Raw genomic sequence first — 19,107 nt, forward strand, 5'->3', positions numbered from 1 at the left:
AAAGGGACTTTAAAATGAGATGAAAAAGACTGCTGGGAATCCCTCCTGTGCAGGGGGGGCTCCCTGGCTGACGTAGAGCTAGCACAAGGGCTCCGCACCGCCTTTGCTCCCAGCACCCAATGATAGGTACAGATTGGGGAGGGAGGGGAGGTAGCACGAGTGCACTGCACTATGGCTGTTTCTACGTCCCAGCACTCACAGGGGACCATGATACGCAGAGCGTAAGGTGCAGCAGCCGTGGGTCTATTCTAACTTCCCCTAGGGCTGGGAGGCAATACACTGAGGGCCCAGATCCTCAAAGGTATTTAGGTGTCTAACTTCCATTGATTTCAATGGGAATTAGGTGCCTTAATATCTTTGAGGATCTGGGCCCTATGTGACTTAAAACCCCCTTTATCATATGATTCCTTTCAAGGGATCCAAGTGGGATTAGCTCTTGCAGCTTCTATAAATAACCTGTGGTCTATTTTAAGCCTATGGTAGGAGTCACAAAGGAGAACTGTGCTTTGAAATGCTGAATCCTGCCCGATTGAAGCTCTGTGCTCAGCTGAGCACATTACTATGGTTACTTATACTAGCCCCACGTGCAGCACGCTGCTGCCCGCCTACCTCCTCACGTGTCCGAGGAGACACAGCCACATCCCACCCGTCCTCAGACAACGGCACCAGCTCCCCATTCATTTCGCTATCTGCTTCCCAACTGTCTGCCTGCGTGTTCCAGCCTTCGAGGAGCTGGTGCTGGCCTCTCCCCTGGCTCCCTCCACTCGTGACTGGCTCTCTCGCCACTGGCCTCCTCTGCTCTTTCACAGGGTCACATCTCGGCAACACCTGTTGCCCAAAACTGCCTTTGACATTTTCTGTCTGCTTTTAAATCTCAGCTACAGCCCTGAGCCCGCCCCTTACTCTGTGCACTGCTGTATCATTTACACCTGTGTTTACATTAGGGTTGCCAACTGTCTAATCTCACAAAGCCAAACACCCCTGCCCCGCCCCTGTCCTGAGGGCCTGTCCTGAGGCTGTGCCCCTTATTTGAGGCCCCGCCCCGCTCACTCCATCCCCCCTCCCCCCATTTGCTTGCTCTCACTGTCACCGGGGTGGGCTCTAGGCTGGGGCCAAGGGGTTCAGAGTGTGGGAGGGGGGCCCTGGGCTGAGCCTGGGGCAGGGGGTTGGGGTGCAGGAGGGGGTGTGGGGTGCAAGCTCTGGGAGGGAGTTTGGGTACTGGAGGGGGCTCAGGGCTGGGACAGGGGATTGGGGTGCAGGAGGGGGTGAGGGGTGCGGGCTCTGGGAGGGTGTTTGGATGCTGGAGGGGGCTCAGGGCTGGGACAGGGGGTTGGGGTGTGGGAGGGGGTGAGGGGTGCAGGCTCTGGGTGGGAGTTTGGGTGTGGGAGGGGACTCAGGGCAGGGTAGAGAGTTGGGGTGCGGGCGGGGGTGAGGGGTGCAGGCTCTGGGTGGGAGTTTGGGTGTGGGAGGGGACTCAGGGCAGGGTAGGGAGTTGGGGTGCGGGCGGGGCTGTGGGCTCTGGCTGGGTGGTGCTTACCTTGGGCGGCTCCCAGTAGGCAGTGCACCGGGGCTAAGGCAGGCTGCCTGCCTACCCTGGTTCTGTGTCGCTCCCGGAAGTGGCCAGCATATCCCTGTGGCCCCTGGTGGGGGAGGGGCCTGGGGGCTCTGCATGCTGCCCCTGCCGGCCAATGGGAGCTGCGGAGTCAGTGCGGGGGTAGGGGGGAGTGCACAAAGACCCTCTGCCCCCCCACCAGGGGCAGCAGGCTGGCCGCTTCCGGGAGCGGCGCAGAGCCAGGGTAGGCAGGGAGCCTGCCTTAGCCCTGCTGCGCCGCCGGATTTTTAGCAGCCTAAAATCTCCTGGTTTGGCTTCAGTAGCCTCCGGGAGATAGAGCCAGATTCTGGGAGACTCCTGGCAAAACTGGGAGGATTGGCAACCCTATTTTACATTTACAGTCATGCTGCAACACTGGCCTGCAATTTGCATGGAAGACATTTTGGGCTAGATTCACAAAAGGACTTAGATGCCTATAGCCCAGCATCAGACCCCAGTTGGATTCACCAACCGCTGCTCAGCTGCTGCTGAAGCCTGTAGGCACCAAAACTTGCTCCTCACCTAAATTTTTGTAGTAAAAGTTCCCTAGGTACCTATGTTTCTGCCTTTGTGCACGTGCACTGCGGCCCCATGCCAGGGGGCCAGACACCTAAACCCCAGAGTGCTGGCAATGCAAGGCCTGGGGGCAGATAGGGATTCCTCTACCTAACTTGCCTGTAAGGCCCGATCAGGCAAGCGTCTTCTGAGTTCGCCTGCTGGCTCGGGCCCCAATAGACGAGCTTACACAGAATGTCTGGGAAGGAGGATGGGTGTGTACCCAATGATTTGTTTTCTAGTTATCCACAGTACAACAGCCTCAGCGCTGGGCCAGAGAGAGAGCAAGCCTGCGGATGACTCTGCAGCCTGGTGGTTAGAGCATTCACCTGACAGACCCAGGATCCAATCCCTCTGCTCCAATGAATTTTATAATGATTTAGCCACAGTGGAACAGCGTCAACAGGAGAAATGAGGCAACCCTTCAGACTATCCCAGTGACTATGGCACACACTTGAGAGGTGGCCAATGACCGTTCAAATCCCCTTCAGGCCGAGGGGTTATGTGACCTGGGTGGGAGGGCTCTACCACTGGGCCAAAAGAGAGCTCCTCCTGGCTAAAACGGCCACACGAGGCCACATGAGGGTTTGCAACAGAGAATCCCAACCAGAGGGAGGCGCCGTCCTGCAGCCTGGATTTCGGCACCAATCTCCAAGAGGGGGCGGCTCCTAGCTCACATCCCCAGCTTGGCATCACCCATTGGCTGGCTTTTGTGAATCCCATTCTAAGGAGCTTCTGTCTCCCCATTCGCTGTAGACGGAGCCAAGGCACTGAATGTCATTGTACAGGGAGTCTAGGTCACAGACTTTGGGAATGCCAGTGATTTTCTAGGCCCCTAAAAGTTAGGTGTGGTGAGGCTGAACATCGTCATGCCTAAATTTATTTGGGAATCTAGCCCTTTGTGTACAAAGTAGATTGGGTGGCTTAGTGGGGACAGCGCAGTTCCTTGGGAGAGCTGCGGGATACGGGGGTTGTGCAGTGTTCCCTCGAATTTTTTCCATCCATGTGCAGAATGAATTTTGTTATGTGCACCATACCGAGGCAATGTGCGGATGTGCACCGCTAGTAGAAATCAAAAACATAGATAGAATATATATTTTTTAAAAGTTATCATAGGGATCATTACTCCAGCCAGGACAGGTTAGGCATTTTAGAACTCACTATTCAAAGAATTAAATTGAAGCGTAAGAGAGAGAAAAAAATTATGAAATGCATACACCAGTCAAAAAATTAAAATAACACACTTTGAAAGAAGTAACAACAACAATACAAGTATGTGTTGGGAAGTGAGTGTGAAAGACTGTGTGTGTGTGTGTGTGTGTGTGTGTGTGTGTGAGATGTCCCTTTAGGTACGATGCCCTTTTAAGTAAATTGGCTTGTTCAGACACAGCAGCAGCTGCCAGCAAGCTCCCTTGGTCCTGAGCCCTGTCGTATCCCACCCGGTTCCGTGGAGGTGGGGTACAGGGGCAGGGGGAGGGGGACACCCTGACATCAGTCTTGCGGGGAGGGACACCTGAAGTGCTACACCTGACTTGCGCGGCACTTGATAGCCTGCTGGGCGGCCGCCCAGCCACGCAACATAGAGGGAACTTAGGTGTTGTGTCTGCTGGCTTGTAAGTGCCGCCTGTTTCTTCGGATCACTCGTTCCTCTTGCATTGTCACTTCCTCTGACCTGGGTGTCACTTACCTCTCGCAACTCCTTCTGGTGTCTCTCTAATGGCTGGCTCCTCATAGCCATGCCTGTCTCCAGGGCCGGTAGATCCTTGGCTGGCCTGTTGATTTTGGTGCTTGCTTTCTCTGTTTGCTGGCCATCTCCTCTTGGCGGTTTCTCCATCCTTCTGGCTGCAGCAGCTCTTCCCTCATTGGTAGCAGGGTTTTGGTCCTTTTTCCCATCCACACCTGCACTGGACTGGATTGGCACCCTTGTGTTCGGGTATTCCTGTGTGCCAAACACGCTAATCAGAAGACACAGGCTTGTGCAACAGTCTCTTAGATGTTTTCACAGCTGATTCCAGCTTACCATAACTCTGAGGGTATGCTGGGGACAAGGTGTGGTGGTCAAACTCCTATTTGTGTGCAAATTCCTTGAACTCTTCCGAGATAAATTGACATCCATTGTCAGTGAATACTGGGTCTGGAATGCTATATCTTGCAATATGGCCTTCAGTTTGCCAATCACTGAGTTGTTTCTTGTATCAGGCAAGGCATTGACTGCCCAGGAATTTGAATAGTCATCCACTTAATCAACTATTGCTTTTCACTGAAGGTAAATGAGGCTGCTCCCACCTTTCCCCATGATTGGGTGAGCAGCTCACTGGCAACAGAGTCTCTGTGTGCTGGTGGTTATCACACAATTGGCAGGTGTCACGCCCTTCTATCAAGGAGCTGAGCTGTGTATTCATTCCTGGTGAGTAAACACATGCTTGCGCCCATATGAGACATCTCTCAGTATCCAGGTGTGAGGTATTTGTTGCATGACCTCCTTAAGCGATGAGGTGGGGACAACAACTCTCTGTCTTCGACATATAACTGAATCCTGCATGCTTCATCTTATCTTTAATTTGAAAATATGGTTCTGTTCCTACCTTTTGTCTTCTGGCCACCCAGCTGGCATCACTCTCTTGACTGCCTGTGATTGGACATCCTTTTCCGTAGATGCTCTGGTTTTCTATCAGCGTCACTGTCTGGAACTGGGAGATAGTGTGACATGTTCATGGATTCCATGTCCTCCTCTCCTACCCCAAACTCTCCGATGCTGGACATATACGCCCTGCTCAGGGTGTCAGCTAACACCAGTAATTGTCCTGGAATCCCATGTTCTGGTATCTCTTTGGAGCATTAAGAAAGGGCTTTGCCATGGTTGTCTCTAGGGATTTGTGGTTTATTGCACTATTAATGGGTGGCCAAGGGTGTACTGATGGAATAGCTCCATTCCAAATACCATGACCAAAAGCTCTTTTTCTATTTGATTGTACCCCTGTTCAGGCTCTGACCTGGCTCTGCTGGCTTAAGTGACCAGCTGCTCCAGCAAAACAGAAAAAAAGCTACACCTGATCCTCTCTCCAAAGCATCACACTGGTGTGTCAGTGGCTCTCTGGGCTGGTAGTACTTCAAGACGGGCACCTGTTACCATTTGTTTCAGTATGTCAAATGCTTCCTGCTGGAACTTGCCCCGTCCCACTCAACATCCTCCCTTGCGAGCTGATGTATAGGATCTGCTACTGCAGCCAGCTGTGGATAAAACTTGGACAGAGAATTTATCATTCCTATGAAGTGCTGTATCCTTTTCACATCCACTGGAGCAGGCATGCCTCTGACTGCCTTGATCTTGTTGGGGTCTGCTTTTAGTCCCTTGGCAGTGAGCAGATGTCCAACGTACATCACACCATGCAGTTTGAGTCAACATTTTTTCTGGGTTGAATTTATGTTCTTGTCCCCAAATTGCTGTAATAAAGCTTGCAGTTTTCAGTCATGGTCTTGTTCAGCTTCTGTACCATTACTCCTTTCACCTATAATAAGAATATAGTCTGCAATTATTTTCACCCCAGGCAGTCCTTCCAGTGCTTGGATGAGTCTTCCCTGGAACATTTCTGGTACTGGGCCTATGCCCATTGGCATGTGCAGCTATCTGTCATGACTAAATGGTGTTTAGCATGCTGGACTCTTCATCCAGGCTTATGGGCCAAAACCTTTTCCTCACAACACAAACCATAATGATTCTGGCTTTGGAGAGTTCTGGCATCAGTTGTGGGCAGTGGATAGTGGCATCTTTCAATGCCCAGTTCAGTGCCTTTAGGTCTGTGAAGAGGCATAATTTGCCTGATGACTTCTTTACTAGCACCTTGTTGCTAATCCAGGTTATATTGGCTGCTACAGATGCTAGGATGCTCCCCCTGCTTTGCAGACTTTTGAGCTCCTTGCATACGAGAGTATGTAGTGCTACTGGAATTGTCCTTCATGGTGAGCACACAGGTTCCACTGTGGCCGGTCTACTTCCAACTGCAGCTTTCCTTCGAGACACCCATTGCCTTTGAAAATATCCCCCTATGAAATTGTCTCCATTGTCCATTGGACTCCTCCTTTTGCGAATTGCACTGCAACTATAAAATTCTGATGCTGCACTCTGATCAGATCCATGACTTGTATGGCTGTATTTCCCAAGAGGGGTCTTTGGTCATCCACCACCTATAACTTCAGTTGGTACCATATATTATTTTTCAGGTTAGTTACTATGAGGTCAAATTTTCCTATGGGCTGCATTATGGTCTCATTGTACATTATTAAATTGTAACAGCTCTTTTTACTGAGCATATTCAAGCCTAGTTCATCCTGAGGAATCACATTGCAGGAGGCCCCTCTATCTAGCTGAAATCGCAAATAGCATTTCCCTATTACCATTGCTGCATGCAAAGAGTTTGGTATGGTCTCTCGTTGCTTTCCTGTCCCTACAGCCTGGACCTGACACCCTCTCGGACTCCAGGAGAGAGCCATGGCGTCGAATCTGCCATTCCCTCTCTTGTTCAAGTCTGATTGAATTTTTCTGAGAGCTTCTTCTGTTTTTACACATGCTGCTCAAGTGGTTCAACTTGCCACATTCCTTGCAATGCTGTACTCGTGTGGGGCGCTTCTCCGGCTTTACCTACTCATGCTGTCTCCCACATTCAATGCATCTCACTGTGGAACCCTGGCCACCTGCTGAGTGCTATATGTATTTCTGGGGTTGTTGTGCTTCCCGGGGCCTTCATCCTTCCTCTTGAGGCTTCTGTTGCATGCCCCATGTCTGAGCATCTGTCTAAGGAGAGATCACTTCCTGGAGCAGCTGCTCCTTCAGGTGCTGATCCCATTTGCCTCAAACTATCCTGTCCCGAATTAAGTCTGTTGAGTCCTCAAAATTGCATGTATCAGCCACTGTGCGTAAGGCAGTGACTGGCGGAGGGGGGGTCTATCCCCTCCCCTTCGGATTGATCTCTAGTGAAAAACCTGTGTCACTCCACAGTCTCGTTCAATTCCGGGAGCGATAGTTCCCCATTGCTCCTGGGGACACTGTGAGGCTTGAGGCAGTGTTGAGTTTCTTTGTTCCCCAATAAGGTAAAGTAACAGTTTTACTTTCCTATTGTTGTCACCCTCCTGCGCGGCCAGGTCCGTGTACCGCTCACACGCCTCCATCCGCCACGGACAATCCAGGCTTCCAGGGGGCTTCAGATTGAATTCCACTGCACTGCAGAGAACTCACAACTCAGTGCCTGCCACCACATTTCATTAGCAATGAGTGAAGCCAAGTGGAGGTTAAGCTGAACAAGTGGAACTTTATTACACCTTATGGATTGCTCTATCCATGTGGCTGGGTTGCTTCCAGCTGCACTCCAGTGTTTCCTAGTTCACCTGGTGTCCTTGTCCCATCAATAGCAGTCCCACCAAGGAACATGGGTCCTCTGACCCCAGTTCCACTGATTATGTTACAATGTAGTGTCATAAATATAAAGGGAAGGGTAAACCCCTTTAAAATCCCTCCTGGCCAGAGGAAAAATCCTCTCACCTGTAAAGGGTTAAGAAGCTAAAGGTAACCTCGCTGGCACCTGACCAAAATGACCAATGAGGAAACAAGATACTTTCAAAAGCTGGGAGGAGGGAGAGAAACAAAGGGTCTGTGGCTCTCTGTATGCTGTTTTTACCAGGGACAGAACAGGAATGGAGTCTTAGAACTTTTAGTAAGTAATCTAGCTAGGTATGTGTTAGATTATGATTTCTTTAAATGGCTGAGAAAAGAACTGTGCTGAATAGAATGACTATCCCTGTCTGTGTGTCTTTTTTGTAACTTAAGGTTTTGCCTAGAGGGTTTCTCTATGTTTTGAATCTAATTCCCCTGTAAGGTATCTACCATCCTGATTTTACAGAGGTGATTCCTTTACTTCTATTAAAAGTCTTCTTGTATGAAAACTGAATGCTTTTTCATTGTTCTAAGATCCAAGGGTTTGGGTCTGTGGTCACCTATGCAAATTGGTGGGGATTTTTACCAAACCTTCCCCAGGAAGTGGGGTGCAAGGGTTGGGAGGATTTTGGGGGGAAAGACATGTCCAAACTACGTTTCCCAGTAAACCCAGTTAGTTTGGTGGTGGCAGTGGAAATTCCAAGGGCAAAGGGTAAAATTAATTTGTACCTTGGGGAAGTTTTAACCTAAGCTGGTAAAAGTAAGCTTAGGAGGTTTTCATGCAGGTCCCCACATCTGTACCCTAGAGTTCAGAGTGGGGAAGGAACCTTGACACCACTGCCACCATGTCAAGTTACTTACTAAAAGTTCTAAGACTCCATTCCTGTTCTGTCCCTGGCAAAAGCAGCATACAGACAGACACAGACCCTTTGTTTTTTCTCCCTCCTCCCAGCTTTTGAAAGTATCTTGTCTCCTCATTGGTCATTTTGGTCAGGTGCCAGCGAGGTTACCTTTAGCTTCTTAACCCTTTACAGGTGAGAGGATTTTTCCTCTGGCCAGGAGGGATTTTAAAGGGGTTTACCCTTCCCTTTATATTTATGAGATGTAGCGAGGGAGTTATGGTCACACCCACACTCCTCTCCCAGCCAGCATCCAAGCCCCATCCACCCCACTTTTGGTTTACATAGCCCTGGACCACAGCTCAGCTCTGCAAATGCAGAAAGTATGGAGTCCTCCTAGGTCATAAACCTACAGCTAAGGGTAGCATAAAATCCCTCCTTTACCTGTAAAGGGTTAAAAAGCTCAGATAATCTGGTTGGCACCTGACCAAAAGGACAAATAAGGAGAGAAGATACTTTCAAATCTGTGGGGGAAGGTTTTTGTTTTGGGCTTGTGTGTTCTCTCTGGAGACAAAGAGAGAGACCAAGCAAGTAATCCAGCTCCAACTGAATGATACATCTAAACTTACAGAAATAGTAAGTAATAGCAAGGAAATGCATTAGATTATCTCTTGTTTTAGCTTGTGAATTTTCCCTGTGCTAAGAGGGAGCTTTATCCCGTTTTTTTGTAACTTTGAAGTTTTGCCTAGAGGGGAATCATCTGTGTTTTGAATCTGATTACCCGGTAAAATTACCTTCCATCCTGATTTTACAGAGGTGCTTCTTTACTTTTTTTTCTTTATTATAAAGTTCTGTTTTTTAAGAATCTGACTGGTTTTTAGTGTCCTAAAAACCTGGGTCTGGCCTGTGCTCACCTGGTTTACCTATTTGGTTGGCAGATTATTCTCAAGCCTCCCCAGGAAAGGGGGTGAAGGGGTTTGGGGGGATATTTTAGGGAAACAGGAACTCCAAGTGGTCCTTTTCCTGAATCTTTGTCTAACTCACTTGGTGGTGGCAGCAGTACCCATCCAAGGACAAGGAAGGATTTGTGCCTTGGGGAAGTTTTTAACCTAAGCTGGTAGAAATAAGCTTAGGGGGTCTTTCATGTGGGTCCCCACATTTGTACCTCAGAGTGGGGAGGGAACCCTGACATTCTACAGGGCCACTTGGCCACCTTTTCCCATGCAGCAGAACTGCCCCAGCTCCTTTGCATCAGGGATCTTTTGTAGCTACTGTGCAGCTGAATGAATATCAGCCTGTCTGTGTTTAGTACTGGGGAAAGGTGCTGGACTGACTGTCCAAGTGACCAAAGTGGATGCACTGTTTGCAATAAAATCTTAATAAAGTTTTTCAATTATTTTTTTAAAAAATGGCTCTTTGCATTTTCCACTCTCCAGAATAATACCGAGTGTCCCTGTATAACACGCTATTTTTAAAATTGATTCACAGTTTGCCAGCTACCTATTTCTCCTAGATCTACATAGTTTCACCTGCTATTACAGTGTGAAATGTAGTCAAATAGAATTTTAACCCATCCCCCATCTTAAATTCTCAGACAACACCTTCTCTTGCCAGGAGCAAAGGTCTGTCCTTTGCAGGAGCAAAAGCGCTGCAAACACCAAGCCTATTTCCAGGGAGGCTTGGTTCTGCCGGGCACTGGCAGCTGGGTTAGAGATTAGCCCATTTCTATGGAAATCAGCTCATTACTATTAACTTAATTTTTTACCAGGGTCTGAGCCATCCTAAATCACTTCTTCATGTTCATAAAGCAGTTCATGAATCACACACATGTAAAAATGAAGAGTTAGTAATTACTGTTTCCCTTTGATGTACCATAATCCAGACCTTTGTTTTTTATAACGAGCTGTGAGTGCTGGATTTTCCTATGTTCTGCTCTTTATTACAATGAAAAAGAAAGGGGGGGCGGGGGCGACTCTTGTACTTGACCTGCTTTTTTAAGAAAACTTTGAATTGTGAGGCTGATTGTAAAAATGCAATAAATACAAAACCGGTTTGCAGTTAAGCAATTGTGCAACCCACACGTTAAGAAATGAGCCTGACAAAGGGCTGAGGAAGAACATTCTGAAATACACCCTTCGGGTATAGGCTACTGGCTAAAGTTAAACTATCCAGTCAGAGAAATGTGCTGTGCTCACGATGCAGTGCGTCATCCCAGTACTTTCCATGAATTAGGGGTGTGGTGTGTCACACTGGCCTATGCTTCTGTCTAGTTTTCTGTCAGCTAAGGGGACCGCTCCCCTCATCAACGTTTACAGAGCGAGCCCCAATCTTAGTTTCCCTGTTGAACGTTTTAACCTGATGATTGACCCGTGGAAACAAAGACTGAAATCCCACAGTCTTCCTCTGGTGGTGACGAATTGCAAAGCTCTCTTTTCTAACCTAATGTTTCAGATGACGTAATTAAAATAGCTCCACCTTCAAACCTTACCCTGTGATGATACTGATCCTTTGTGTTTGCTCTTCTTTATGCTGACATTCTTCTTACAGAACCATGACCCAGAAGCTGGACTCACCAATGACTGGGTATTAGTCAGATGCCAAGAACATCTCAGTGACAGCATTGCAGGAGTGAGTTGCTGGCTTGTTTCAGCACAGGGTTAGTAGGGATAGCTGGAACAATGAGAACGCTTCAACCCTTTGCCCATTTGTATAAGTCAGGGATTCTCTAACTGGGGGTTGCGAGGTTATTATCTAGGGGGTCGCGAGCTGTCAGCCTCCACCCCAAACCCCGCTTCACCTCCAGCATTTATAATAGTGCTAAATATAAAAAAAAGTGTTTTTAATTGAAAAGGCGGGGGTCGCACTCAGAGGCTTGTTGTGTGAAAGGGGTCTCCACCACAAAAGTTTGAGAACCACTGGTATTAGTGAACTTGAACTAGAACCCCCCTCCCCCCCTTGAAGCTCCATTTCCATTTCCCAGCTGGGATCAGAAGTAAAGTGAAGGTGCCAAAGTGCAGTGAGAACATATCTTCCCATGAGATTTCTCTAGCCTAATTCTATCAACCCAAGACTTTCACACAAGAATTCAAATTTCATCCAAACCACAAAGTTGTTGAGATTCTTTCAGCGCTAGGGCTAAAGTCAGCTGGGCTACTGCCTTGGTGTGAGGTTTGCGCACCAAGCAGTAGGGCTGTTCGGATGACTCATGCCAGAAGCCAAAATCGGTAGGTTTCCTTCGGTCCAATCAACAGTGTAAAAAGGTTTGTGTGTTGGGGCATTGGTAGAATCTAAGGTTAAGATGGGGGAGCTCTAGAAACAGCCCACTCACACCAAGACATGTTTGTATATTTGATTTTCTTCAAATTCAAGAATAAAGGAAAACCAGCTCCTTCCATCTCATGCCTTCCCCCTATTCCCCACTCTGGTGTGCGTGTGTGACGTGTTGAGATCAGTCCAGTCACTTTTGGCTACAGTTGGTCATGCAAAGTTCCAGGAAATCACTCTGGCGTTATGCAGAAAGCAGTTATTTGCACTGAGTGAGGCTTTCAAGAGTTAGTCAGAAATAAGTAAACAAAGCGAGGCCCTGATCCTGCAAAGGTTGACCCTGTGCTGAAGATAAGCACGTGAGTAGTCTTTGCATTGACTGCAATGGGTGCTGTGCAGACATTCAAACTGCTGGATGAGGGGGCTCTGTTTGGATTTGGAGTTCATCCTGTTCAAAACCAGAATAAGTCAGGATATTTTCATGGGAAGGAGAACAAATTCCCTGTAGAACTTGGCACTTTTTTTTTTAACCGGTTCTGCTAAAATATAAAAAAGACCTGGAGGAAATAGTTTTTGTTTCTGCTGAATGATTGAATAGGGTCGTTCTGTTCTGCAAACTGCAGGAGGGCAGCATTGCCGGCCTGTGTGACTCCTATTACTGCTATGACAGGTTTATGCCATTTACAAGTCAAAACACGTTTTTCTGCTCTTGGGGATGTGCATAGTTATTAAAATCAGCCCAGTTCTTACAGCTACTCCAGTTACCATTGCTCACAACCTTTTGGTATTTGTACGCAGCATAAACAAACCACCCAGCTGACTGGCAAAATAAAGCTTGAATGTGGGGTATGTTTGACCCTCATAGACTCTTCCCATTACAACTGAAGACACGGATACACAGAATGTTAAGTGACTTGCCCAGTGCGTCACAGACTGAATCCATGACAGTGCTGGGCCTCAAAATCAGGAGTCCTGCAGCCCAATCCTAGTCTTGCTAGCCCCAAGCATTCAAAAATCATGAGTATGGTCCCCCCCAAATCATGAGACTTGCCTGAAGATTATGAGATTGTAAAAATAATACTATTCTGGTATGGGTGCCTTTCAGTGTTCATGTTTTCCAAACAAAAAAGCTAGCAACAAAACCGTGCAAATGTTTAAAAAAAAGAAAACAGAGATCTCCCCCAAATCACAGGACTCCAGGAGCTCACATCTTGAGCCTCACAATGAAATCCTGAGAGTTAGCAATGGCATGCTGCCTCTCTCTCCTCAGTAACCCTTTCTGGCTCAAATATTAATATAAAGAATGGCAACAATACAGCACATATAGGGAATTCATTGCAATTCAATGATTAAAAGCAGCATCAAATGTCCCCCCTTCTCTAGTCTCAATCCCCTGCTCTAATCAGTAGACACCTTCCCTCCTCCCTTTTTACACAGTAACCTGAGTAAATCCTTTCTCCTAGTTCAGTTTTCGGCAGTTAAGTTTTGAAATTGCAGCAAAGGGGTGGGTGTTTACTGAGGGATGAGACCCCCTAAGGCAGAGGTGGGCAAACTGTGGCCTGCGGGCCACATCCAGCCCGCGAGACCATCCTCTCCAGCCCCTGAGCTCCCAGCCGGGGAGGCTAGTCCCTGGCCCTGCCTCAGTTCTCTGCGAAGCCCATGCTCTGGCCTGCCGCTCCTGCCGGACAGCGTGGTGGCGTGGCTGGCTCTGGCATGGTAAGGGGGTGGGGAGTGGAGGGGTCCCGGGGGCAGTCAGGGGACAGGAAGCATGGGGTGGTTAGATGGGTTGGGGATTCTGGGAGGGGGGTGGTCAGGGGATGGGGAACAGTGGGGGGCTGGATAGGCATGGGAGTCCCAGGGGCCTGTCAGGAGGCGGGGTAGTGGATAGGGGTTGGGGCAGTCAGGGGGCAGGGGGGGGTTGGATAGGGGGTGGGGTCCTGGGGGGGTGGTTAGGGGCGGGGGGTCCTGGAAGGGTGGTTAGGGGACAAGGAGTTGGATGGGGTGGAGGTTCTGAGGGGGGCAGTCAGGGGGTAGGAAGGAGGAGGGGGCAGATGGGGGGTGGGGGGCAGGCCGTTTGGGGAGGTACAGTCTTCCCTACCCAGCCCTCCATACAGTTTTGCAACCCCAATGTGGCCCTCGGGCCAAAAAGTTTGCCCACCCCTGCCCTAGGGCCTACCACGGAAATACTACAAATGTGGTGGTCTTGTTAACAAGACAATTCTTTACAGAGATCAGTCAAGCAAGTAAGATCCCACCTGCCTCTCTCAGTTAACGGTGATTCCATCTCAGGTCAGCTACTGTGATTTGTGTATCTATTATGGGCAGGTGAATGCCATGGCTACCTGGCGTTTGTCAGCAATGGGGAGGGTTTGGTGGTAATGTCACTGGCAGGCTGCTATTGGACCCTGTGGCAGACACAGAGGAAGGATGGGCCAGTGGTTAGAGTCCTAGCCTGACACTCAGGTGGCCTGAGTTCAATTTCCTGTTCTACCCCAGACTTCCAGAATGGCTTTGGGTAAGTCAATTAGTCCCTCGGTTCTTCTGTACACTGGGGAGAACAGCCCTGTACTGGCTCACAGGGGGTTTGTGAGGATAAATACCTTACAGATGGTGAGGTGTGCAGAGTGTATGGTAATAAGAAAAGGAGGACTTGTGGCACCTTAGAGACTAACCAATTTATTTGAGCATAAGCTTTCGTGAGCTACAGCTCACTTCATTGGATCCGATGAAGTGAGCTGTAGCTCACGAAAGCTTATGCTCAAATAAATTGGTTAGTCTCTAAGGTGCCACAAGTACTCCTTTTCTTTTTGTGAATACAGACTAACACAGATGCTACTCTGAAACCTGTATGGTAATAGGGGACATACAAGTACCCTAGATGGGTGCAGTAACCATGCTGGCTGAGAGACTGGGAGGAAATGCTACAATTCCTAGCTTGCTGACATTGCTCATGGGGCGGGGGCGGGGGGGCTCTGTTTTCAGCTTCTTGCCCTTAGCAGAGCAACTCCTCTGTACTCTGCTGGCTGAAGCACAGTTCTTTCCTCCAGCTGCTCTGTAAGAAACTCCTCAGACACCCCACAGCCAAGTGACAGACAGATCTCTCCTTTCCCGACAGGCCCCAGCCTGCTGTGCTAGGACCTTGACCTGGCAGGTTTCACCCAGCCCTTAATGCTGCAATATCCTGCTGGGGCATGGGCGGGTGTGAACCAGCTGAGATGTCTGCAGCAGCCTAGCTCTTCCAGCCCGCTCTCTCTGTTCTTCCCTGGCCTATTCCCTTCTGCTCTTGCAGGGAACCTTTGCCCGATTTCCTCAGGCGAGACACCCCTGGAGTACACACCTGCATTCTTATGATTCCTTGTGGCTGAGTCTCTGCTCCTCTCCCCTGCCCCACAAATTCAAACCAGCCACTTCAAAAGATGTGCCTATCCTGATTTACATTCACAAGGAGCTCAGGTAATAAATGGTGTTGTGGCCTTCATGAGCATCTCCCACCCCGCAGCAGTGCAAACAGTAATTAAGCCGCTCCCCATCCTGGGGAGATTGGGCAGTATTTATACCTGTTTTATTGGTGTTTGAACAGGGGCTCAAAGAGACTAAGGTCCGATCCTGCAAGGTCCCAATGGGCACTCAGGGCCTTCAGCCCTTTGGAGGACTGGCCCTATGGGCACAGAGCTCAGGGGAAGTTGAGGGCACTCAGCACCTCGCAGGATGAAGCCCAAAGGGCTAAACTGTAACATACCAATCTGCCCTGAAGAGGGGACAATGCATCTGTGACACAGAGGCCCATTGGTGATTGCTACTCTGTGTCAGCGACTCTTGTCAGGCCTGACACTCACTACACCTAACACACTTGTCATCATCTAGAGTGAAAAGGTATCATATAAAGTGTCATATACAAACTGGTAACACACCAGTCCCGAACATCATTGCATGGTACACATATGGGGTGTGTACAAAGATACATAAATATGTGCCAGAATTGTATTAAGATGTGTTTGGCAAGCAATGTATAAACACAGGTTTCAGAGTAACAGCCGTGTTAGTCTGTATTCGCAAAAAGAAAAGGAGGACTTGTGGCACCTTAGAGACTAACCAATTTATTTGAGCATAAGCTTTCCGTGAGCTACAGCTCACTTCATCGGATGCGCTTCATCGGATGTATAAACACAGTCTGCTTTAGACAAAGGAATGTGTATTTGCTTGCTGACGAGCCTGGTCATCAGGCAGAGCAATGAAGGTACATTTACATATTAGGTAAACAAAGTTATCGAGCCTGCATGACCTCTACACCCCAGCAGGAGAGAGAAGCTTGGGCTGGGCTTACTTTTCAAAGAATACATTTCAAAGGTTGTAAAGATAGGGGTGGGGCTGAACTTCAAAGACTAGGCAATTGAATCAATTGATTATATACAATATTATTGTATTATAAAAGTGTATCAAGTAAGGTCTTTTATGAAAGTTTGAGATCCACTGATGATTAATATCAGTATGAACCATCATAGGAGGACTTATGGATACTCACTGATATTATGCTTTAAAGTCTGACCAAACACATGGAGAAACAGGTTTTCTCCCAGACAGAAGAGAAGGTAACTATCTACCTGTCTCCACTGTAGCTATCTACCTGTCTCCACTCCTTATACTTGGCATCACTTAACATGCATCCGATGAAGTGAGCTGTAGCTCATGAAAGCTTACGCTCAAATAAATTTGTTAGTCTCTAAGGTGCCACAAGTCCTCCTTTTCTTTTTGCGAATACAGACTAATACGGCTGCTACTCTGAAACTGTAAATTAAGCATTGTAGAATCAAAACAATGTAAGCCCTATTTATATATTAATCAGCAGGGAGATGGGAAGTCAACAGGAGGGGAAGAAAAGCCAGACGCCTTCCTGCCTCTTGTGACGTTGGGAGATAGAAACAGAAAGCCATTTTGGTATCCAGCACTTGGGGGATTCAAGGGGCCAGAGATCTTGAACTCACAGAAGGGGGTTGAAGTCTCTGGGAACTGAATCTTTGTGAGAAACCCTCTTAGGCAAAGATAGTAACTTGCTAAAATTAAGTTTTAGTCTTACAAGTGTATTTTTAACGTTTGTTTGCTTGTAAGCCTTTATATTTTGATTCCTTATACTTGGCATCACTTAACCTGATGTCTTTGTGTTAACTAAACCTGCTTTACTTTTACTGTAACCCAATTCAGCACTATGATTGGCATAAGAGGGTTTGTCAAAGCTCCGTTAAATTAATGCACTGCAGAGTATTGTCTCTTTAAAGGAGCAATTGACTTCTCTGAGTGTTTGGTGAGAAAGCTGGACACTGCAGGGAAACAGTGCTGATTGATTGGTACCGGCAAGGCAAGGTTTAGACTGGCAGAGTCTGCGGGCAAGACCAGCTGGTGCGTCAGGGAGTTGTCCCACAGCTTAGCCGTAGCAAAGCTCTCACTGGCTGAGGCGCTGACACAGTAATTCACAAGTCAGGGAACCACAGCCGATTGCCACATTGGCAGATGATTTTGGGGGAAATTTGGGCCTGGGAGGGTGTTGGGGGTCACTCTGCAAACAGTAACTGGGCAGTGGAGGCCAGGGTGTGACCTGGACACTTGTCTGCTGGCTATTGGTATCCGGGCTGTGAGCCACAGCAGCATAGCATTGAAGGCACCCGCAGCAACAGGGCAGGCGGTGGTAGAAACCCTTACTGGTCTGGGATGAACCCCTCAGTGTAGCTGTGCCAAACCAGAACAGCAAGGAATGAATTCTGTCTCAGAGCTAGAGTTACAGCTACCCCCTCGTGCTGACTAGGAGAGGAAGGTACTTCACCCCTTTCCGTGGAAACAGGCATTCCCTCAGTGCCTCTGGCCAGCTGCTCTATCTGGAGCCAAGGCTCTTCCCACTCCCCACCCTACTGTGCCCCTCCCACCCACTTGTGTACAGCATGGAGTATTAAGTGAGTAATTAACTGCTCTCCCACTGTAGTCAGAGTCACAGTGTGAGAAGAGGCACAAGGCAGCTTACGTATTTCCCTCCCTGCATGGCTAGGTAAGTAAGAACCTAGCCCTAAATGACTTGCTTGTTTGAAATTGATTGCCTCTGCGATTTCCTTATCTAGGGTTCATTCACCATCCCTTGGCACAGCTAAACTATCTGCAGAGGATGAAACGCAATCTTTGGCAGGTAATCCATTGCAGCAATTGGACAGGTACCACAAGGGCTTAGTCCTTCCTCTGCTAATGACTCATTATTATGCTGTGTAGCCCTTCTGCTATGAGGTAGCAGATTTGGGGGCTTTGCAGCTGAGTTTCCTGTTGGAAAAGAAATCAGTGGTATAGTCAGGATATTTTCTTAGTGTAATGTATTTTATTTACACCATATACACCTGTCCTGGAACAGAGGTGATTACAAATGGCATGTAAGCAATCCCCTCTCTTTTAAATTACTGCCCCAAACACTAATACTCAGTTCCCAGGGGCCAACTCCACTCCCAAAATTGGCTCTTGTGAGAGATTAAGGCAGGGAAAACTCCCTTCCCATTTGCAACAGCGTCCCCCAAAATAAATTACATCCCTAAACTAACAACAAAGTAGCCTTTCTCCAAGGACTGTACACTGCATGCACCCTAAGAGAAGGAACTTGTAAGACTGTAACGGCACCAACTGAGGACTCCCACCACAACAGCGGTCTAAAAGATCTCTCTCACACAGGCCGCTTTGCATCCCAGAAATGTGAGCTACCCAAAGTGTGGCTCTCCACCACCACATAGTAACACAATCAAAGCTAAAGAAAAGGGAGGGGAATCCATTTTAATTATACATTTATTTAAGGCAACTTCACCTTTTTGAGAATTTTGACAACTGCTTTACTAGGCTGCTGTCTTTTGCCATGGGGGCATGTTCCAGTCATTCTGATTAAACACCCTCTTTGTTTCCTTCTCTACGGCTGTATAAAAGAGGCATTTTTATTTGTTTACATATGATTAGGCATGACAGATTGCAGTTCCAGGAACAGGAGCAGAGATAGGGTTAAAAGCACCGCCCCAAGCAGCCAGCTATGCCTGCTTTCTGCTAACTAGGATGGGTGGCTTAGCAGGTGTTCTTGGAAGGAATGCTGATGAGCCTCATTAGAGACTGATGACCTGTGGGGAGGGGTCCCAGGTAGGGAGCTGTGGGGAGAATGCAGAGGGTTTGGTGGGAGGGGGAACTCTCCCGAATTATGAATGAAGTAACCCCGGCCACTGGGAGCTGCAGGCGGCCATGCCTGCAGATGGTCAATGTAAACAAACTGTCTCATGGTCCGCCAGCAGACTACCCTGATGGGCCACAGGTTGCCCACCACTGATCTGGGGCATAGCCACAAAACTCCACTCCAGATACGAACCCTCCCAAAGTTTGGGGGCGTTCAGATCCAGGGGTTTCTTCTGGGCCCATCTCTCCTTGAC

General features: G+C 48.3%; 1 protein-coding gene across 2 annotated transcripts in view; it reads left to right on the plus strand.

The window, feature by feature from the left end:
* The first annotated feature begins 17,678 nt into the window (after positions 1-17,678).
* The window catches only part of LOC102930118 (c-Maf inducing protein), a 183,752-nt gene continuing 182,323 nt past the window's right edge, over positions 17,679-19,107 (plus strand). Inside the window, exon 1 of one of the 2 annotated variants that reach the window (XM_043525964.1) lies at positions 17,679-17,711. Coding sequence is in view for 1 of the 2 variants with exons in the window: in XM_043525966.1 (XP_043381901.1) it covers positions 17,826-17,846 (21 nt within the window). In the remaining variant the exon portion in view is untranslated. Of the gene's footprint in view, positions 17,847-19,107 lie in introns of both variants that reach the window. The other variant, XM_043525966.1, reaches the window with a different exon arrangement.

Source organism: Chelonia mydas, chromosome 12, assembly GCF_015237465.2.
Source record: "Chelonia mydas isolate rCheMyd1 chromosome 12, rCheMyd1.pri.v2, whole genome shotgun sequence".
NCBI classification, from domain to species: Eukaryota; Metazoa; Chordata; order Testudines; family Cheloniidae; genus Chelonia; species Chelonia mydas.